Below are 23045 nucleotides of genomic sequence, written 5' to 3'. Positions count from 1 at the left end.
GACTCTCCATGAAGGCAAAGACTGTGTATAGATCATCTGTGCGGCCATTTTGACGAGAGGAGCTCCGGTGGAATTCTGGGTGGAAAGGCTAATTCTCCGGTTGGAGGCGTGTGATTTGGCCGTTTCTGTGGATGTGCAGTAACCCTCCTGGATTGTTCGACCCTCCCTCTGTCCCCGCAGGGAGCAAGCATGAGGACGGCACCCAGAGCGACTCGGAGAACGGTGCAGGGCTTCGTTTTGGCAGCAGGAGGCAGGCACTGGAGGAACGTTTGCGGGCAGCTCAGGGGGGTCGGGCAGCCCAGGTGGGGCCTGAGGGCAAGGCCACGGAGGGGCCTGCCACCGCCAGCCGGACAGCCTTTATGATTGAATTCTTTGATGAGGGCAACCCTCGCAAGCGTCGCTCCTACTCCTTCTCACAGACGGCACCTCTCGTTGGGGGGACTGCAGGTGAGGGGCCGTGCCCCACACCCCCTTCCCGCCCAAAAGTGCCCCCCGCCGCTTCCTCGGCCATCGACGGCACCAAGGGCCTGCCAGCCTCTCTGGTGTCTGCTGCCCCCACAGCTGCTCGCCTGCTTCTCAAGCAGCGGTCAGAGGACCCCGGCTTGGTCAGAGGGTCAGCGGGGGTGGGTCAACAGTTCAGCCCCACTGATGACTCTCAAAGGCTTCCCCGCTCGGGGACAAAGGAGAACGATGACGACCAGAGTGACAAGGGCACCTACACCATCGAGCTGGAGAACCACAACCCGGAGGAGGAGGAGGCTCGACGCATGATCGATAAGGTACGCACACAAATAGCTAAGGTCACACTGCTCGTGTGAACCTAAGAACCCTCCTTTATTTCACCTCTGTAGGCTTCTTTCACTGAACGTCCGACTGGACCTCTGCGATATGGTAAAGTCTCGTACTGGGATTCTACAAAATCTTAAAGAAGTCATGGTAAATTACCAGGATTAGCAGCCCAGTACGAAAATGCAGATGTTCAAGGGGAGGACAAAGACAACAGAAACCTTGAGCAGGTTTATAAATCTCTTTCTGTGTTTCTGTTAAGTGTAATAAGCCAATTAATTGTGGAAGTGAGAATATGTAATACGTTCCTGCTCAGTGCTGTTCCCTGTGTCTAGTTTCATTACTGTGTCCCCTGCCGGAGGAGCTACTCTTCTCCCCTTATTAAACATTATATTACAGCTGGTTAGGCCTGAGAATTCATAGCATCTGCTTTCAAAATGCACGTAGTCAAAAACAATGAAATGTTTTCATTAGACAGACACTAAAAAGGTGAATGTCTTGAGTCTTCAGTTGTTAGTACTGTGCTGTTTTGGTTGAACACATACAGTGACTTGCAGAAGTGTTCAGACCACTGACCTGTTCTCTCCTTTTACTGATTCACAAATTGTGCTTTGAAATTGTGTTCACTGTCATCATTTCACCAAAACTCAAAATTCAGTTTGAAAATATGTTGAAAGTGGAAGTACAGAAATGTGGTGTTTTTTAAAAAACATTCAAATGCCACAGTATTGACTCCTGGTAAACGGGCAATAAGAAATGTGCACTAACACGTTTGTTTAAATGGGGGGGGGGGGGGGGGTAAGGATGTGCAAAGCTGGTACATTGTTGAGGAGTAATTTTGCTGTTTTCCTTTGCAGATTCGTTCCGGGTTGTTCAGTTTGGCCAGATGATGCTTGCAGAGCACAATTTTGAAATAGTGCTGCACGTTCTCTCTGGGATTGAGATGAGGATTTCACTGGGTCTCTGTAGGACATTGGCCTTTTGTTTAGCCTTCTGCTTGGGATCATTGTCCAGTGGAAGGCAGACCTTCTCCAGTTTTAGCAGACTGAAGCAGGTTCTCTTGGAATATTTCCCTTTTTGCTGCATCCAGTCCTTCTCTTTAACAGTAGCCCAGTACCTGAGCCCCCCCATGCAGTGTGTTGCTAACAGCATACTTTACTCTGGTATATTCCATGGTGTTTCACGAATCGTGTTGACTGACCCTGCTGTGATGTGGGAAAAGGTTTTGTGGTCAGATGAGTTTTTTTTAGAGCTTTTCAACCAAAATCAAAGTGTTGGGTAACCTTGCCACTGGGTCTGAACAGTTTTACAAGGCTCTGTATGTTACTTTGAGGTCTCCATTTAGATATAAGATACTGAAGTGCATTCTTCTTTCTTATTTTTATTAATTAATGTATTTTGTGCCTGTGTTGCAGGCACCGGTGTTACAATGTTGGGTTGTTTAGTAAGCTGCTTGGTCATAACTGTAAACGTGTAGCACGTTATCATTTTTAAGACGCTATTTGAAGCCATTCATGTGTAATGTATGCTGGTTTATACGTTCATATGGGACAAGTTTGAGTGTGACGAATCTGAATCTGGATCTCTCCATCTGTTGGTAAAATGCACTTTTGTACTCTTACCTGGGATGTTTTGAAGAGAAGGGTCTGCTAAATGATTAGATGTAATGTAAATGTACCTGCTAGTACTGTTTATCTGAAAAGTTACTCACAAAAGTACAAGTGTTTGCAGATTTAAAAGTAATTCTAGAATGTGATCAAGTGTCAGTTAATAATAGTGGCTCCTTCTCTTACAGCCCCTGCCCTTTCCAAGGGCTTGAACAGTGTGCAGTTGACAGGCTCCCTTTGATGCTGAACAGTGTCTGTCTGAGTGGAGTGTTTTGCCTGCGGCTCCCCTGTCGAGGACCCACCCCCCCTCCCCCACTACATGTTGCCTGGTGCATGGAGAGTACATCTAATGGGCTGGCGATGGCTCTCCCCAGAGCGTCTCATACCCAGGGAGTTTGAAGGCAGCAATTTTTCATGCGGTTCAGCAGATCGGCGTCTCTGCTGGACGGAGGAATTTTCTGTAGTACTGCTTAGGAAAGTGATAAGTCAGGGTACTGCTGCACACTTCACTCTGCTTATTAAAGTGGTTCAGGGGTCCAAAAAGTGATGAGTGTGTTGATGTTCCTAGATTTTTTTTTTTTTTCCCTTGTCGAACACATTCTTTGGCTCCTTACATATTTTATGTACCCTAAGTGACTTGTGAAAGGAAGCAGTCTTTCTCCGTGCAGATTTTGTCCTATTCAGTACATTGTATAGTATTTAATTTACCAGTGGGAGTGTTCTGCATATTTTTTTTTTTTTTTTTACTTACGATGATAAGCCTGTGTTAAATCATAAATTGAGAATGTGAATTTACCTTTGCTTATTGGAATCATGCTTTGCAAATCTGCTTAACAGGTGCAGACTCAGTATTGGCAATGGTTTTGCGTGGTGGTGATCCGTGTTCTTCTCCGGTTTATTTGTCCCCCAAGATTACTCTTTTGCTTATTTAAGTTTTTCCACTTTTAAAAGGCATTTGCACCACATGACATCTGAGAACGTGGAATATCAGCTGAAAACATCCCGTGTGATGCGTGCATACGGCTCATTCTGTGTTCTCTACAGGTGTTCGGTGTAGAGGAAAGTCTGGACCCATCAAGAAAAGCACATTCTGGCCCCCAGCAGGATGGACTAAAAGACTGGCAGACCTCAGTCAAGGGTGACATCAGCAAATCAGACTATTTGTCTTCAGAGGTAACACTGCTGTACACAGATATTGTTTGAAAAGGCTTCATAAAGTCACAGGTAATTAACATTAGTATGAAGCTGTCTGTTAAATTAGTTCCACAGGCTGTCTTTTTTTTTCCCCTTCCCAAAACCCAAATTAGTATCTTTCAGCAACGGCTGGAGAAAAATAGGCTTATTAAGGGGCATTGTGTTTCAAAGCAATCTGAAGTGCAGTGCATGGGGAAAGAAGTTGTACGTAGGCAAACACTGCCCTTCCCAGAAACGGGAACCTCTGTTGACTAGAGGTTGGACAGTGGAATTCTGGAGGGAAAGTCTCAAGGACTGCAGGGTTTCTGACCTTGGAATGAAAAAGTGCCATTAAAAACGAGCGATGTTTGTGAAAGTGGACAGAAACGCAATGTTGCAGGCGAGGTAAAAAAAATAAATAAATAAATCCTCCCTTGACGCCATACACCTTAGTTATTTTGTGGTGAGGTTTCAGCTGCCCTGCTTGACAGTATTTCACCGCTTTTCACTAACTTCTCTATTTTAAAATCTATAACTAGAGATGTTTCAGAAACCGCTTGAACTTCAGGGTGAATACACTGTGGTCTGCATTTTTTTCCCCCTCACATTGATCACATTCATTAATTTTAAGATCTTCATTGGATTGTAACTGTTTAACGGTTACTAAATCTGCTTGTGGATCATAATAAAAAATGCCTTCCCCTTTCTGGAGTGCTTTTCATCAACACCAGGCCAGAAAATTGACCCTCGGATGTGTTCTGCTGAATAATTCTCAAATACATTGACACAGAACTGAGGCTTTCAATCTTTCCTCTCCACCGTGAGGCATATCAGAGCATATGCTGACAACGTTGTATTAATAATGCATATTTTTGTGCTCTGCGTTCCAGAAATACTCAAAACTAGAATATTATCAATTGCTGAAATTTTGCTTTATCACCAACATGGTACTGGTTTTTTTTTTTTTTTTTTTAAATAGAAAAGTATGCACAAATTTAAGTAGTTCAGCTTTATTCTTTTTTGCTAACGGAAGGCAATGTGTTACATACACAGCAGCAAAACACATACAGTCCTTTTTGGTATAATCTATTCACAAAGAACTTTCACCTGCAGCAAATGATAAAAAGGCCATTTTGTATTCAGAGTTTAAAATGAAATATGAATTGCTTGATGGATTTGATGGATTTCCAGCCTTATAACTAGAACATTATGTCCCATTTGTGAGCTCATTTGTCACTTGTGCTGTCTGCAGAACAGCTGGTTGGTTACTTGTTCTTGCCTGAGGACCTGTTCTTCCCGTTTTGATTTCAGGGTTTTCAAGGCTATAGTTAATGACTAAGCCTCACCCCAAACACATTTTCCCTCTGCAGATCCTTCCAGAAGTCTCGGTTGCCATAGGCGGCCCACGTTGGGTGTCTCAATGGGCCAGTTTAGCAGCCAACCACACAAGGACGGACCCCGAGGGCTCGGGGGCAGATTCCCCAGCCTTTGTCCACCAAGAGAAAGGTGAATGGTTCGAACTGAAGCGACTGGCTTATTCTCTGCATAGTCCAGCACAAACATGTCCTTTGAGGTGTAGGCACTAAGGGCTTTAAAGGTTCTGGGCACTGAATAGTGAATAGTATCATGGGCCTAAAGTTCTTTAGACAAACATGTTTACAGATGAGCAGCTTCATTGTGCAGGTGATCACATTAAGAGCACTGCAAGCACGTGGTAGTGTATTGAAATAAGGAATGTACAAATAAAGTGTGCCAAAAGAAACTCATTCACTGGGGTTATGCTGTCAATGTGTCTTTCAGAAGCCGATGCCAGCGAGTCTGGGATTTCCATCAAAAGTGTCACATCCACCTCTAGCCAGGGTGAGCGAAAACGTAGGACCCTCCCTCAGCTGCCCACCGAGGACAAGCCCCCAGAGAACTTGCGGGTCAAATCCGGAAAGGGTTCTGCGGTGACTGGCCTGCGCTCTGAGATCGGGGAGAAACAGGACACCGAGCCCCAGGAAAAGGAGAGCCAATCTGACCCCAAGGGCCGAGGGACACGGGCTGGATCCAGGGGAGTGTGTGGCAGCTTCCCCTCAACTGAGGTGGATGTGACCATAACCTCCAAGCAGGCCCCACAGCAGGAGGCACGGCTAGGGATCTCTAAGCCTCCAGTGCGGCCTGTAGGGAGTGGTGAGAAGAGGACTGAGGAGCGCAGGAGGCGGACAGAGGACAGGGCCACGCAGGGCAAATCCACTGATGGGATGGAGAAGTCTGGCAAGCCGCTAGTGCGGCAGGGTAGTTTCACTATTGAGAAACCCAGTGCCAATGTGCCCATTGAGCTCATACCGCGCATCAACAAGCAGGCAGCCGGCCCACCACTTCCTCGCGATCGCAGCGACTCGGTGGGCAGCATGGACACGGCCACCCTGCTGAAGGACACCGAGGCCGTCATGGCCTTCCTGGAGGCCAAGCTGCGCAACGAGAATAAGTTAGATGCTGGCAATCAGCCACCTAAGCCGCGGGCAGGCTCCATCTCACCCGAGTCGGACGTGGATACGGCCAGCACAGTGAGCCAGGCCGCAGGAGAGAGTGACCGTAAAGCAGCGCAGAAACGGCGCACACTCAGCAGCCTGCATAAGGAGAAGGGCCCCGCTGTGACTCGCGAGCGCCTCGAGAAGAAGGCCAAAGCCCGGCCGTCCGACAGCCGGATGGACCCCCGCCGCGCCATCCAGGTCGCCTCCAGGGCCCGGCAGCCATCCCTAGACCTGACTGATGACGACCAGACCTCCTCTCTGCCTCACTCCACTATCTCTGATGTGCTCTCTTCTGACCAGGAGACCTACTCAGGACGGTCGCATGGTCGCGGTGCATTTACCTCCACTGATGAGCTGCTACATTCCAAGCTGGAGGCAGGTAAAGCCAGTAAAACCGCACAGGCCCCCTCTCCCGCAAATAACACGAGCGCTGCCTCCGGAAAACCGGCTACCCTGCCCCGCCCACGGCCAACTCGCGCCTCCCTGCTGCGTCGGGCCCGGCTTGGAGACACATCCGACACAGACCTGGCTGATGCCGATCGTGTGTCGGTTGCCTCCGAGGTGTCTACCACCAGCTCCACGTCACGCCCGCCATCGGGCCGCAAGGCGCCATCACGCATCGACATGCTGGCGCAGCCACGGCGAACTCGTCTGGGCTCAATGTCGGCCCGTAGCGACTCGGAGGCCACCATGAGCCGTGCAGCCACGACATCGCGAGCCGCCGCCGCCGCCGAGACTGCACTGCGGCTGGGACTCCGCACCACCTCCATCGTGGACGGCAAGGTGGCACCCCGCGTCCGGGCGAACAGCGTGTCCAAGCTGCCCGACGCCAAGTCCAAGGTCACCTACTCTGTTCACGGCTCCCCCTCTGGTGAGTTCCGGGTCGCACAAGCACATCAATACTGGCACTGTTTGACCAACTGCAGTTTCCTCCCACAGTCCAAAGATGTAGACTTGCCTCCTGTCCAGGGTGTACTCTGTCTCATACCCTGGTCTTTCTGGGAGAGACTCTGGATCGTAACCTTTCATAGAACCAGTTATTTGCAAAATATGAATTAATTTGCATATATTACATCTACATTTATGGAATGTAGTAGGGGAATGATGTGACAGGTCTTTGCCAGTGTGACAGTTTATATGAGCGCTCTGAATTCCTCACTGGCCAAAGCAGGGGCAACCAGTCTGAGCTTGCTCCTTCATGTCCGGTGTGTCGTTCCCCTCTCGCCTTGGGTCAGCGATGCAAGACACGGTCAGAGGCTCACAGTTTTAAGTGCATTTCACTAAGAAAAGAGGGGGGAAAAACCAGGTTGCTTTGTCCCACACAGAAAGCCCGGTTCCGGCATGCCCTGAAAGCACCTCACCCACCGAGGAGATCCTGGGTAGTGTACCGGCACGAGCTTCCCTGGGCCTGGCGTGGTGTTCTGCCTGCTCTCTGCACCCCCCAAACCCCCCCTCCCCTCCCGCAGCTAGGCGGTGATGACTCGGCCCTGCGGCAACTTCTCGCGTCCTCCCCGTAACTGGGCCGCTTCCCGGGGCTTCTTGTAAAACTGACCTCCTTTTTCTTAAGGACATTCTTGTTAGTCAGGTCAGCCAGCTCCTGGGAAGCGAACAAAAACTCCCCAAGCATAGTGTATGATGCCCTCTGTAGCTTTTACTTACACACATGTGCACACATTTTATATATATAAAATGAGCCATCGTTCCACGTGGAAATCCATGTTCTCTTGAATTGCTGATGCAAGCAGATAGTAATCTTGTGGACACGTTTTGTTATTGATCGCCACCCAGTGGACAGAATATGTAAACGGAGCAACTTTTCAATAAGAAATCGTACAGGTAACCCTTACTGATTCCTTACTGAAAATGGTGTGGAACACTGTAAACCAAGGGCTCGATCATTATTTTGAGTGGGGGAAAAAATTACGTGGTGTTAGACTTTACGGACATGTCCAGGTATATCCAGAACACCCTCCAAACATAGTATTTTTTTTTTTTTTTTTTTTTTTTTTTTTGTGTTTTTCTCTGGGATGTACATCACTTTGGGGAAGAGTGTCTGTTAAATGATTAAATGTAACAGTTAAAAACAGTCTCAGAAAATAGTAATGAAAGCATTTGGAAAAGATACTGTTGTACAGTAAGTACATGTAAACATGTGAGACACAGAAAATTTACATTTAATTATTAATTAATTCATTTTTTAATATGAAGCAACATGCATCTCAGAGAATAATACAAAGAATGCATTATATCAATAGAAGGAGGGATTTGGATGCAGACATGTGATCATAGAGTTCAGTGAAACTGTCAGATTCCACCATATGAACCAGTATACATTACACGAGTAGCTGTATAAAGGCTTTTAAATTATTAAGCAAATTATTTAAAAATTATTAAACTAAGCAACACGTACGTGTTTATTGAGCGCTTACGAGATCAGGGCAGAAGCAAGTCCGAAAGAGGTGAGCTTTTTGACCCTTTTTAAATGTAGAGAGGTATGTGAACAAAACAAAGAAAACTTCTCTGAAAACTAATAAAACTTGAAAAAACAATACAAAAGTAAGAGGTTATCATACGTTGTTGAAAAGTCTGTGTCCGATGTGTTCGTGACGTCATTGGGGAAAAGTCCCTGCTGCAAGGAGCAGTCGGTCCACATACTGAGCACAGGTACAACATTTCTAGGGCAGTTACAGTGAAAATCTGTAGACTAGGAATCCATATACCGGGGTATACCTGTATGTACTATTATCTCGTAGTTCTTTTTCTGAATGGTTCAATTTGCATGGCCTTGTCATCACTGCGCAAGCGCAATCCTCTTCTTTCTGGAGTAGGAATTGGACTGTGTGGTGTTTCTTCGTGGTAGAAGGAAGGCAGGTCTCTCGGTGTTTGTCTCAAGTGCTTTAACAGTACTTAACAATAATGCTAATTGTCTGGAGAATGTCACGCATGTCACCGTGCTGTCATGTGTTCTAACCTGGTGAATCCTGAGTGGTGGGCTGGATCCGTTGAACCTCTTTCTTTCTAAGGTCTTGTCTGCAGTGCACTTTCCTTCCACTTCACCTGTAACTGGTCAACAGACTCTGTCTAAAGCATGACAGCTGGGAAATACACAAGGTTATGAAAGACATTATTACAAAGACAGTACATTTACATTTATTCATTTAGCTGGTGCTTTTATCCGAAGCAACTTACAATTCTTTAGCCATTTATACAACTGAGTCGTTTTTTTTTAAATGGAGCAGCGTTAGGGTAAGTACCTTGCTTACGGGTACTACAGTGGTTAGAGCATAGCTGTTAGAGCTGCTGCCTTTGGATCCAAAAGTCACATGTTTGAATCCCACCTCCAGCTGTAGTACCCTTGAGCAATTTTCAGATTTAAACAGATTTTAAACATGGCATTAATAATTCAGCTTAGCAATTGTTAAAGCGAGTGAACCTGATCATAGCCATTTTCAACCATGTTCCGATCTGCATCCTGTGTGTGTGTGTGTGTGTGTGTGTGTGTGTGTGTGTGTGTGTGTGTGTGTGTGTGTGTGTGTGTTAACCACAGCGTGGGCGTGTTATGCGCTGCTCTCTGCAGGCAAGCGTGTACCACTGATAAGGCTATTAATCACTGTGTGAAGTTCAGCTCATCCCTGGTGCAGCGTTGTGGCCAAGAAAGCCTCGGGGACCAGGACTGATGAGGGCTGAGCTGGGGACGTACATTTCCCCATGTACCTCAATACAGAACTCACCAGGGACAAACGGCACAGTACAAAACAAAAAGACACACAAGCGGCCATGGACACACGCTGCCAAGGGGAGCCAGGTACGAGATTCAGACTAAGCAGTTAACCGCACACGCCGGTGCACACTCTGAAAGGTGCCAGTTCATCCAGATGCCTGCGTGATGCCAGGGCAGCGCACGTTTCTCACTCCTGAGTGCAGCCTGAGGGTGGTGGTAGGGACAAGGTCCCACTTGGGGGTGCTGTGAACTCACTCACTGACAAAGAAGGGTCTTACGGTGCAAGGGTGGGAGTTGAAGACAAGCTCCAGTCTTCTAGAGTACGTTGTCCTAATGCTGCTGCTGCTGCTGTCTTTTCTCTTCCTTTCTCTAATCCCTCCTTTCCCACCCACCAGCCAGCAGCCGGTGGCGACGGCTGCCCCCTGAGTACGCTTCCACGTCCGAGGACGAGTTTGGCTCCAATCGCAACTCCCCGAAACACGGTCGCCTGCGTCCCGGCACCACCCTGCGGACCGCCCGCCTGAGTGGCTCCGCCCCTGCCACACCTGGCCCGGTGGGTGGTGTCATGAAGCAACGCATGAGGGACCAGGAGGACTACATCCGAGACTGGACAGCCCACAGCGAGGAGATTGCCAGGTACTCATCTGCTCCAGTTCACACTCTCAGGTGGGGGGATGGTTCATTCCACGCATTTCTGAATCTTTTCATTCATAACAAATTTTCACCGCACTATATTGTCATGTAACTTGGGAACGTTTGCTGTAAAACCACTGTAAACTCTCCAGTGGCAGAGTGACACAGGTAGTAAACACAGTAGGCTCCCAGGCAAGGCTGTTGATCCGCATCCTTATATCATATTAAGTCTACTACATGATGTAATTTGATCAGTAAAGTAAATTTAGTGCACCTTCACTCTTCCAACAAGGTACATTGCTTACTAGGAGGGATGTTTCATTGTGCAGATTAGCTGCTGTCAGATAATCTGCAGGAGAAAGAATTGTTCTCTCTCCACTGTTGTTTATGAGCTGAATTTCACTCCCATTGCTTAACAAATCATGGGCAGATCTGATAAATGCATCTTTGTGCCTCTAAGAATATGAATTTGTGGGGACAACATATTTTTGTTAATTCCAACATGAAGACTTCCATATGATGAAGTTAAAAGAATGGACATATCTGCAGCGTCCTTCTATTCATTGTAGCAAAGGCCAAGGCTTTTACACTTTTCACACGATACGCTTTTTTTCTCTGACTTAAGCAAAAGTTGTGTGTTCCCTGTTGTGTCCTGAATTTTTTGTTTATATTACCATTTTGTAACACAGGGACCTTGCACTGCAGTGTAACAGGGCTGTGTCCTTTATGTGTGTTGTTTGTTGTCAGTGGCACAATTGGAGTAGCAAGAGTTCCAGTAATACTTGTCACTTGTCATTGTGTCATTCCACATTGTACCACATTTTACTGCAAGGCGAAATGCATTCGGGGGAAAATGCGGCTAAGTGCAGACAGTTGAACCCTTCAGGACCCCGTCTGATGTGTAATAGGTTATTCCCCTGTGTGCGCAGAATCAGCCAAGACCTGGCCAAGGACCTGGCCATCCTGGCTCGTGAGATCCACGACGTGGCGGGCGAGATCGACTCAGTCAGCTCGTCGGGTACAGCACCCAGCACCACAGTAAGCACCGCGGCCACCACCCCTGGCTCCGCCATTGACACCCGAGAAGAGGTAGGGCCATCTCTGGAGGGCGCACGCAAGGTTCTTTCTTTTTCTTTACTGCCTAGTCCTCCCCTCGTCTCACCCTGCCCACTGTGAGAATCCCTCTCCCCCCTCCGTCCTCATCCTCTGTGTCTTTGCGTCACCCCATCTCTGCCTTTGCCTTTATTCACCCCAACCCCACTGCTCCTCTATAAAAATGTAGATGTGGGCACATATTCTACTCAAAGTATTTCAGATACCTTTAACCAGTGTTACTGGTTACTTACTTTTATAAAATAAGCTTTAAGAAAAGTAAATAGGAAATAGGAAAAAAGAAATAGGAAATGAGAACAGGATTAAACTTTAATTCAGTCCAGGAAATGACAAGTTTAATTTATGCATCCTGAATTCTTCTTAACACAAAATCCATAGAGATGGATCATAGGGAAAATAAATGGGTAATGTAATAAATTCAAGGGTATCAAAGCATGTAAAAGTAAATACTACATACTGAAGATAACTTTTTGGGGTTGTGGAGCTGATGTGTTTGTCTGCCTTTTCTCTACATTTTTATAAAAACAATCTAATTTTTCTCATGCCTCAGCATTGTGTGTTTGTTTTTTAAATTCTTTTTACATTTGCAGCTTGCTAATGTTTGATTAACAGAATTGAAATGCTTGTACCACAAATGTAAACTAGTGTTGCAATGTTAAAGAAAGGTACAGCCGCAAAGCATCAATCATGCCTTCTTCCTCCATCCTGCATTGCTTCGGTTTCACAGCGAAGCAATCGTTAACAGTCCTAACGGTAGCATCCCCGAGAGACAGTCGCAACAGGGACATTTCCGAGACACAGTCGAAAATAAATGCGATGAAGTCACGAATATTGTAAGACCTGTCAAGTGCAGCAGAATATCTGAGAGAGATTTATAACCATATCAACAGACACAGGACAGTTGTGGCTGTAGCAGAGCAAGACAAAGAAGTTTACTGTAAAAAAAAAAAAAAAAAAGAAGTTTTTTCTGTTGAATGATAATGTTATGTGTTAAATGACATATTGCTTATGGTAACGTTTAAAAGACACAAGATGATTTGAAATTCTGAAGCATGTTATTGATTTAAAATATGTAAATATCCTGAAGGTAAATTCCATGTCATATTCGTTAAGTGGTGTCCTTCCTACAGGGACAAATAGGACATCTAACAACACTTAAGTTGCAGAGTTTCTTGTAGGCAACATAAAGAACTTGGCCACATTCCCATCATCCTGCTCGGCTGCCGATGAGCAGCGGGGCGGTGCAGCTTCACAGCTCATCCATCACAGACGCCACTTCCCTGGGTGAGCCCTACTTTCTCTCTCTCCTCCCTGCCCATGAACATGTTCCCCTTCCCCGCTGCAGCTGGTGGACCGTGTCTTTGACGAGAGCCTCAACTTCAGAAAAATCCCACCTGTGGTGCAAACCAAGGCCCCTGAGATCAATGGCCGTCCCGTGGAGCTCCGCCCCCGGGCCCCCGGCAGCCAGGATCCCCAGGCTGCCCTGCGACGCCGGACGTGGAATCGAGACGAGGTGAGGGAAGGGGGAAGGAGGCTTAGAGCTATTGACTTGCAGTCCAAGGGCCTGGGTTGGAGTCTTTGCTGCTGCTGTAGTACATTTGATCAAGGTTTTTACCCACCATTGATGCAGTAAAGTGCAGTATACATGGGTGATTAAAAGTATCTCAGTGTGTAAACCAGACATTGTGTTCACCTGAGAGGTACATTCCATTGGAGAAAAGCATCTGCTAAATGAATAAATGTAAATGTAATGTAGATGTTAAAAGCATCAGGTAAATGTAAATATACTGTAGTTTTGCTAACATATAATTTACTTGCTGTTACATTACTGTATAATTATTATTTATTATTATTTTGAATTATGACCTGTTTTACGTAGGATTTTTTTTTATTTCGTTGTCTTATATTTTAATGTTTGGTGCTGTCAGCCGGCTCATGGAAATTGGGTGCACTGTGACAAATTTAAGAGATGTCCACTAGAAGGCGCCTTTGGCCCTTATGTGACACCTCTGCAGTTCATGAAGAGCCAACCGCCTTGGATATCTCTGCTGTGATCCGTTTTCATCAGGTTTTTTGAGAACTGCCGGATTACAGTGTGTCGGGAAGGAGACGGTTTTTCGCTTATTAACTAACTGGTCCTCATTTTTCCCTTTGAGCGTTTATCTCTGCGCCTCCCAGCTGATCCCCGCATTCGTGTATCTCCTCAGGCGGTGTTGGACAGCTTGCTCCTGACATCCGTTTCCCAACTGTCAGCAAAAATACGGCAGTCCGTGGACAAGACCGCTGGCAAGATCAGGTAACATTCCAGTTAAAGTACTATATCAGAGAGAAGCCTCACATTGCCTGATGTTACTTTAGGGCAACAAGGTGGTGCAGAGGGTAGCTCCAGTGCCTTGCAGCTCCTGGGAGGCATATCGAGTTTGAATTCAGCTCCGTTCACAAGGGTCTGCCCATGTTATAGACAGTCTCATCCAGGGTGTACCCCACCTCACGCCCTGTGCTTCTGGGATAGGCTTCAGACCACCGCTGCATTGCACTGAACAAGCAGTGATTGATGATGGGTAGATGGTTGGTTGGGTGTTAAGTGTAACCAGTCAAGAAATTGTAACTGTTCTTCCTGGTTCCTGGGAGTTCTTGTTCTTGAGGCTACGGGATCTATAATGATTCAGAACATAAACTCGGGACGCAAAGGTTGCCTCTTCAACTCTCACACAGGTGAGCCGTTCTGTGGTTCCCAAGAGCAAAAAATCGAGCCGGAATTCCCTCAGTAAACTACCCAGCTTTATTAACGAGTAAAAATTGTGCACTTTTTGGATAAACCCATAAGACTAAGCAACACAATGCTTTGACGTTGTAAAGAAAACTAGAAGGATATCGAGACAGCAGACGGCTGCAAAAAAAAAAATAGATCTGCCGACCGTAGAATAATCTCAGGGAGTGCGGGACAAAAGCTGAATATCAATGAAGAAAGGATTGCAAATGTTTGTAAGTCAGTGTTTCGGATGTCACCAAACCGTTTCACGCTGTCAGAAGCATCCTTCTACACCTATTAATCATGAGGCCGCAAGAATTTTCTTTGTGACGAGCGGAAAGAATTTGCAATGTGCAGTAATACGTGCGGGTGGCATCCAGTTGGATGTGTCGACGGTGTTTATACGCTCAGCCATTGAGTTGTATGTGACCAGTCCTTGTGTGTGTCTACAGGAGACAAAGGCATTGTGGTTCAGATGTCACTAAACTGCAGTGATGTCGTTGATTGATTCTTTACGTGTTTGAGCTTTGTGTGAGTAGAAAGCGACGGCAGAATTGCACTTCCCTACGCTGGTCCTTGGTGACATGTCACCTTTGCTGTCCCAGAAGATGAGGAATTGTCACTGAAAATATCTCTTGTTGTAGGATTTTCTCTCTAGGAGATTTTCTGTCTTTTTTTTTTTTTTTTTTTTATTAGATCAGGTTCCTGTATCTCCGTTCTGTCTTTCTCCACCTGCTGAAGCAGTGAATGAACAAGGAAACAAGTTAACGCCAAACTGGTGTGAAGTTTATTGTGCTCCCCCTTGATTTCTTATATGGGACAATTAAACTCAGCTATAGGCATCTGCTTGAGTGCTGTGGTATCAGACAAGCTGTGCTCTATAATTGTGTGCGTGTTTCTACAGTTTACATGTTTCTTCTGTAGTTGCATGTTTCATTGGAGAAAAGCGCCAGCTAAAGGAGTGAACGGAAATGATTTCTTTGTGCATGATTCTCTGAGCCACATTTTTCTGAACAAAAAGAAACCAACAAAACAGCCCTTTTATGTGAATGAGTCACAGGCCAAGCATGATATCCATGCATACACAGCAGTTCTGAAACACACCCATCTGCAAACAGTCCCACCCAAAGGGAATATCGGTGGCTTGAGGTGCCACTTAGCTGACAAGCGTTCAGGAGATGTAGAGGAGGCAGGCAGATGCGATGAAGCCCTCCCACCACTGCGAGGGCTCCTTTTTGTTTCCCATCTCTGTGATCAAGCGTGCTGTTGGGCTTTGCTCGCTCTCCTGCTCACAAAAGCACATACGTTTCTAGAAGGCGGAGCAGGGATTTTGGGGAGCTGTTCAAGCCCACACGGGCTGCTGTCGCTAATGTTCATCCAGCGAAACGGAGTGTCGCAGCTCCGTGTGGAGAGATGTTGCCATTAATTATGGGAAATGTCATTAGTGAATATGCTCAAATGAATAGCATTCCTGTCTTGCCCCTGAGCCCGGAACACATATTCAATCACCTGCTCAGCCTCAATGTCACTATGCAGGTGCCAAGGTTTCAGAGAGCTTCATTCTCATTACTGCAGTTTTCTCATCAGATGTGGCGGTGGAGGAACTGCAGTGTGTTTTAGGTGTAACTGCTCTGTGACCCATTTGCTATAAAGTACTACTTTCCTTCACATCCTCGGGTTAATTCAATCCATCCCTACGGGGGATAAATGGTTCCCAGACAAAAAATATGATTTCTAACTTGTTCTGTGTTACTTTTCTTTTCCGTTAATATCTTGTTTATTGTCTCTTGAACTTTTTGTTCCAATCTTTTTTGAAGAAATTTTCATAATTTGGCTCACAGATGTTTATTTTATAAAGAAATACAGGTCACAGGATCACTGTCCATGTCTTTCACATAGACTCTGCTGTTAGTGGTGCTGCACATCATGTCTGGCAAATGTTTGACACTAGATGGTCTTCATTTGAGTACTATATTAAGCCTTTATTTATGCCACCAGTAATCGTTTCCAGGGTAACATAGAGGTTTATTGTTAGATTTAGAAAGAAAATAGCCAGACTGACACCACTGAGGGACAAAACACTTTTGTGTTTGAGAAATCAAGTGCATACAGTATCGCTGTCCCAAAATGTGTGATACAAGCAGCAATGTTGTTGGCGACATTAAATACCTGCTGTGGAAGTAAAATGACCATGTAATGGTCCTGCTGCTGTGAAAAGGGGAATATATTTGAATAAACCATTGTGCAGTTTTTCTCTGTACATGAGGGATGCGTGGACACAATAAGTCTCTTTGTTTGAGTCCCCAAGGACAGCCAAATCTGCCAAGTCCCGGTGCAGAAGGCAGTCCAATTTGAATGATATGACACACCTATTCCGCCTGTTGCATCTGAGATACCGTTCCTGTTAACTGCGTTTTTTTCATGTTCACGTTCATGTTTTCAGGGCCCAACTCATTTTAAGTGGAAGCCAGGCTGGGGCCAATAAGGACCCTGGGTAGCATGGTTGGTGTGTTTGGAAGGGGTCCTACTCATTGTTCCACTGCCAGCAGTTGGCTCTTGCCGGTTGCTCGTTGAGGAATGCCAAGCTGATGTGCGCGGTCCCTCTCAATCCTCCTGCAGGATACTGTTTAAGGACAAGGACAGGAACTGGGAGGAGATCGAGAGCAAACTTCGGGCAGAGAGCGACATGCCGCTCCTCAAAACATCCAACAAGGTGAGAGAGCCCTTTAATCAACCATGTTTGTTTCACTGTGACTGTGCTAATGATCAGGAACCAAAAAAAAAAAAGTCCTCCTTAGGGAACTCTCCATTTTTTTTTATGCAGTCTGCATGCCTGCATTCTGTGTTTTATTACACATTGCAAGCTTTCTCTTTAGTTTAGCCCTGGTGGCTGTTCAGCACAGAGTTGGGGGCTCAAATCTTCAATCTTCAATATTAAAATGAAAACAGCAGGGGAAGGTTGAATGGTTTTCTTACCCCATCAACCCCGATTTCATCCAGTTTATTATGGCCTGGAGGCACACAACTTCAGTGAGAATGAGATTCATTCCATCGCACCGCTGGCTGTCTTTTCATGAACGCCAGGGATGCTCCTTGGTACCCATGATGCACTCTGCTCGTGCGCTCACGGTCAAACATGCAGACAACCCACAGCCAGATAGAACGACAGTCTCGTTTCATCTGTCTTATTTATGGAACGGTCTTCTGCAAGACCACAATTCAGGCTGCATAAGATTTATACATATTACTTTAATTTTGTTTAAATCCTGCCGAAATCACTCACTGTTTTTATGGCGCTTATGTACCAGGAACACATAAATTAACGGAATTGTGCTGAACCTGAAATGTGACCCGAGATCAAAAGAGAAGTTATGGTCGAAAGTCTGGGCTAAACTGGCGAGGGGCAAGGTTAGGGTTCTCTTTGCACTCCACATTACTCAAACTGAGTTTGAAAGAGATGCACTATACCTTTAAATCACCAGCAGTCTAATTTTGATTTTGGTCGTTATTAGTTCACCAGGTCTCTGAATTATCTCACTGTTTTTGCAAGCTGGTTTAAAATGGTTCATGAATAAGTGCACAAATCCTTAGTGAAAAATGGCGGGTCGTTTTCCAAAGTAGAAGCTTGTGTTTTCTGAGGACAGGAAGCCAAAGGCGATGTGTCGTTCCCCCAGCCGGGGTCGGAGACTGAATATCCACCAGTCAGAGTTGAGGAGCTGTTTAGGATCGGACTTAATGACAGGAAACAGGATGTTAAATTCACTGCGCAGGCTTTACTTTCTCTCCCGTTTTTAATGCTGTCAGGCAATCAGCAGGCACTTAGAGAACTTTGACGGCTGAGTCTCTGAGTAACTAAAGCGTACTCTGATTATATTGCTCTCTAGCTGTGCGATCCATTTAGCCATCATCTCTGATTACCACTGTTCCTAATTGCGTTACATTACATCGTTCTATATTACAGATACTTGACAGGAGTATATCTACGTGTTCTTTAATGGTGGTTTTTATGGCATTTCTGCCTTGTCCTCCCTTGTAATATTTCCTTCATGCAGGCTTCCCTTCCTACTGCATGTGCTGTAAGAAAAAGAAAAAAGAAAAAAAAAAAACTGTGATTTAAGTGCACAAGCACAGGGAGACGTCCAAAGCCAGGCTTTGATGAGCTTCTCTGCTCCGTCTTGTTACTCCCCGGTGATTAGCTCCTGCAAAGCAATATTTCCGTAGCTGCGTTTGGTCTCCTGTCACTGAACTTTAATGACAGTTAAGTCCTTCCAAAGCAGAACAAGCTGCTCTCTCAGGTTGGCCATGGGAGGTGATGTCCTGCTATCGACTGATTTCTTTTATCTTGTTGTTTATTTATTTTTGTTCCCCTCTCCCAATCTTTCTCTTCGTGCCTGGCTCGGCAGGAGATCTCATCCATTCTACTGGAGCTCAAGAGGGTGGAGAAGCAGCTACAAGGTAAGGCAGCTTCCTAAAGCAAGAGCAGGTGTGAAAAGACATCCGTGCTGGCAGGCCGACCCACATGCTGACTTGTTGCGGGTCCTCCCTTGAATGTTTGAAGATATAGGTCTGCATCAGGAAAAGAATACATGTTTCTTACATAAGTCAATATGAATTCCCTCAAAATGTTATTTTAATGCAATACATGCTATCATACATTTCTTTTAGAAATGAGTTGTTCAGTTGTGACTGTCTGAACCACAGTTCTGTAGCAGGCAGGTTTAATTTCCGTGAGACCTGGGTTAAAAATCACAAATCACATGTGGCATTTCCTTAACAATTAAACTGTATTTTCTGTTTTGGATTTGCTTTTTTTTGCCTTTTACAAAATTTCTCCTGAAGCACAGACAGCTGCAGGTTCCAATAGTTCTTTACTGTTGCTGTCATTACTGTCAGTCATTCTTTAAACCACTGATTCCTGTGGACACGATGACAGGCTTAGTTCACTTCTGAGTTCAAGCTCAAGCAACAACAGCATTTCACTTCCTCAGTGTAAATTTGTCAGGCGAGTATGGTGTTGTATACAGTTTACTACAGCACATGTTTGTCACTGATTTCAACCCCCCCCCTTGTGACTGGCTGTATTTCAGCCAGATATCAGCTTTATATCACCCAATTCCATTGGTTCCTTTCAACTTTTTTTGGACCAAGCTGTACCCCTAATAGTGAGCTTTATAAGTCCTTAGGTGGAAAATTCCCAGGTAGGAATTTAGCAGATAGGCCAATTTGTAGAACACATTTAGAAAGTATCTTGACACCCTGTTAAATACTGAACTGACTTCTGCTTTCCTTTTGCACCTAATTTTGCTGGGTATAACTTTGTCCCTTGTTGTGTGTCATGCTAGACTGCCGTGTGTTTGAATTTCCCTTCAGGGTTTAATAAAGTACCATCCCATAATTTGAGTGTGTGTTCAGGTGGTGTTTATACATCCATCTTGCGGAGCCCATGGGTTTTTTGTTAACAAGCCTGTTTATATTTTAACTGCTGAAACTAAAACATCGTTGCAGAAACTCATGCTTTTTTTCCACTGGATGCAGACAGTCTTATTTGGCAATGGCAATTACTGGAATGCAAACAAACTAGATTCTTTCAGACATTTCTGATGAGATCCATTAAATTGTATTAAATGTCAGGCTTACTAAGGGCCAAAACAATGAATACACTTCTTCCATGCAAGTGAGGAGGCAGGCTGTCATTCATGTTGGACTCGTCATGCATATGGGATTATCCTCTTCCTCCTGCAGTCATCAACATCATGGTGGACCCGGACGGCACTCTGGATGCTCTCACTAGTTTGGGACTGACCAGCCCCACCCTGCCCCAGCCCAAGACCAGCCCGGGTATCCAGGGCCCCCAGGGTCCCCTCCCTGGAAATGGCACAAGCCGGGCCCCGCCGGCCTCCGCCGAGTCCGAGCAGGATTTCACCCTCCGCTTCGGCCGCCTGCATCCCAGCGGTGAAGAGAGCCCCCTCAGCCACAAGTGAACAGGGTCCTACCCCTCGCACCCCCCAGCCCCTGCATCCCTGCCCTCTGACTGAGGGACCCTAAAACCTTACATAATGTACTCAGTATGTATCCCCCTTTCTCCATGACTCATGGCCTCCAGGTAGAGACCACGTCAGCGTGCTTCTGCAGCCTGACCTGCGTCTCGCCGCTCACGTTTGGTTCTGAACATACAGTAACGTGCCTCATGATACTGAGCCCTGCAAATTGGTGGACGTGCGCCACTGGTCATGTGACCAGACGCAGCACTGGCTGTTGGTTGTCCTGTCTGCGCGCTAGCCGTCGTGGCGCCTCCTTTTTTGGACAGAAGACTGGTAAAGAAGACCAGGGAAAGCAGGGTTTCTACCTTTCCAAGATTTGCGTCCTTTTTAACTTCTTCCTCTTTTTGTGTTCCAAGCAGTATTACCACTAGTCTCCTATAGGCACTGTTTCCATGACGATGTGTCCTACTGTACAGAGTGCAGTCAGAGCAAAGCAGTGGCCATGTAGATATTGCAGCCTAGCTGTTAGGCTGTCGCATATTCCTACACAACTGGCAGTGCATGGATATGGATATGGACATTCAGTTCAGGATAAGTAGGTTACACCGTGAAGAAGAAAAGGTGATTTTAAAATGTGACGATTCCAGGAATAAAAAATATGCCACTCTTGTCTTGTAATGTCATGTAAATCATGTTGACCATCTGAGATCTGAACGTTGCACTTAATTGCGCCAAAAAATTACAGTGGAATACTGTATTGTGGATTCATCCCAGCGATTGTACTTGTACTGTGTCTATTTCAAGTTCCTTTTTTCCTTTATTGCCTTCTGGTTTTTTTTTTTATTTTCAATAAGACGAGCGCACCTTCTTTGTGTTCCATGACAAGTGCATTATGGTGTCGTGAAATTTACCGGCCATTTAGCTTTTTAGAGACTGACCTGTTCATCTGCTGCTCTGAAAAACAAGGAGGCTAAGGAAACTGACCTCTTGATCTGAAATGCTCACTAAAAACCTATTTCTAAAACCGTTTCTAACCACTTTGAGGTGTATAAACCACCTCCAGGTACTGCTTGTTTAAGAAGTATTTCTGAAAATGAGAAAACTAGGTTTCATAATAAATGTTTATATTGTTAAGTACTTCCTTCTGTCACAATAACCCACTGTCATTAACTGGAAATATTACAGCTCAGTGATTTTATTTTCTTTTAGTCGATGTAAGTCAGTGCTATGAGAAGGAAAGGCAGCACCTCCTTCAGTGAGTTCTACGCTGAACACAACTCAATATGCCGCTGCATTAAGTGCAGCGAAATGTCCGCTGGGGGTTCGATCCTGTTTTTGTTTACAGGGAACTCGTGGATTCCCAGAAGGCCTCTATCCCTCCGTAGTCAGGCACAGTGGCAACATTTTAAATAATGGCTGTTAGGCTTGAATCGCTGCGAAACGTTTGTCTCGGTCCAGCGACAACGAATTGACTGTCCAACAGTAACTTAATTTTAAATGATTTGCAAGATGAAGCAATTTTAAGTATTTGGTTAACACTATTGCTGTTGCGCCATAGCAACTCTTCTCATTGGCTTGTTGGTGTTGCTCACCAAGCACATTGTCCACCCGGACAGGAGATTTCCTCATACGTGTACATGTGTATCATGAACTCCTTAACATTGCTGCTTTTCTCTATCTTCCTTGTGTTTCCTGCAGAAAACATCCCGTTTTCTCCGATCTTTTCCATGTAAAATTCTGTGCAGTAGAAAAAAGAAATGATTTTGCGATAGTGCTATAGTATTTATAGACTTAAGCAATAGTGAAGTTAGGTACCTGGGGAAAAAAAATGCTGTTTTTCTTTTTCTGTTTCAAGTGTATGGTGTCACTAAGTGCCCGGTATTATAGTGGGAATGCAAACAATACAGAAACAAAGCGCAATTAAACAAACGAGAACTTAAAACAAATGAAGGGGAAACAATTTGGTGACGGAACGTGTTTGATTTTGCTCATCCCTTGGCAATGTGTGTTGCCGCCTGCTTTTCCTAAGAAACAAAGACTGTTTAGAGTTTGCAGCAGGTTACAGTATGACTGGAGAGACAAAGAGCCAGAAGTAAAAGTGCATCATGGGTCGGTGTTGAGAACCGGGTGCCTCGGCACGCGCCTGTCGCCTTCCTGCGGGAGTGTACGCTCAAATGGGATTCCGACGTTTCTCCCCACATCACTGAAAGAGAAAAACGCGTGAAGTAAAGTGCTTGGTACACTTCTTTCATTTTTTTTCTTTTTTTAATTTTTTTTTTTTAATTTTTATTTTTGAAGTTGTTTGTACAACGATTTGTTATCAGTGTTTGACTTTTTTGGGTTTATGCTTTTTTTATGAAGACTTACAGTAACATATTTATTTTTTTTCTGTTTTCCATGTATTGTAATTTTAAGTCATGTATTTACATTATTTTGTTAATTGCATTGTCCAATTATTTTCAATAAAACTCAAAAAAAAAAAAAAAGACTTGTCTGTATTTCGGCTGTAGTGCTCAAAGTTGTTACTGCTATTATGTTGCCTGTTTTGGCTGTTGTGCTTTTTGCTCCGCCCCCAACTGCCCCCTGCTCAGTCCCTCCCGCCCTCTGGATGCTTCAGCGTTCAATGGGTCGAATCCCCACTCCCTCCCTAATCCAAAGGACTTCATCTATTTCACCCTTTTTGTCCAGGTTGGATAAAACTGAAAAATGCACTCAGCAACTCTGCCTGATTGTTTACAATCTTACCTGACACTACAAACCTGT

At 45.3% G+C, this 23045-nt stretch overlaps 1 protein-coding gene across 7 annotated transcripts in view; it reads left to right on the top strand.

Annotated features, from left to right (window-relative positions):
* The window catches only part of cep170aa (centrosomal protein 170Aa), a 53236-nt gene extending 30721 nt beyond the window's left edge, over positions 1-22515 (top strand). The window contains exons 9-20 of one of the 7 annotated variants that reach the window (XM_029250942.1): positions 181-779; positions 3438-3566; positions 4937-5072; positions 5367-6953; positions 7408-7461; positions 10199-10439; positions 11366-11555; positions 12895-13062; positions 13757-13845; positions 16921-17014; positions 18705-18756; positions 20044-22515. In XM_029250942.1, the coding sequence (XP_029106775.1) occupies positions 181-779; positions 3438-3566; positions 4937-5072; positions 5367-6953; positions 7408-7461; positions 10199-10439; positions 11366-11555; positions 12895-13062; positions 13757-13845; positions 16921-17014; positions 18705-18756; positions 20044-20282 (3578 nt within the window). In that variant the 3' untranslated portion in view covers positions 20283-22515. Of the gene's footprint in view, positions 1-180; positions 780-3437; positions 3567-4936; positions 5073-5366; positions 6954-7407; positions 7462-10198; positions 10440-11344; positions 11556-12894; positions 13063-13756; positions 13846-16920; positions 17015-18704; positions 18757-20043 lie in introns of all 7 variants that reach the window. The other 6 variants (XM_029250945.1, XM_029250943.1, XM_029250941.1 and 3 more) reach the window with 6 other exon arrangements.
* The last annotated feature ends 530 nt before the right edge of the window (positions 22516-23045 follow it).

Source organism: Scleropages formosus, chromosome 4, assembly GCF_900964775.1.
Source record: "Scleropages formosus chromosome 4, fSclFor1.1, whole genome shotgun sequence".
Taxonomy (NCBI): domain Eukaryota; kingdom Metazoa; phylum Chordata; class Actinopteri; order Osteoglossiformes; family Osteoglossidae; genus Scleropages; species Scleropages formosus.
Note: the sequence above shows the minus strand (reverse complement) of the source record. Positions and strands in the feature narration are given on the sequence as shown.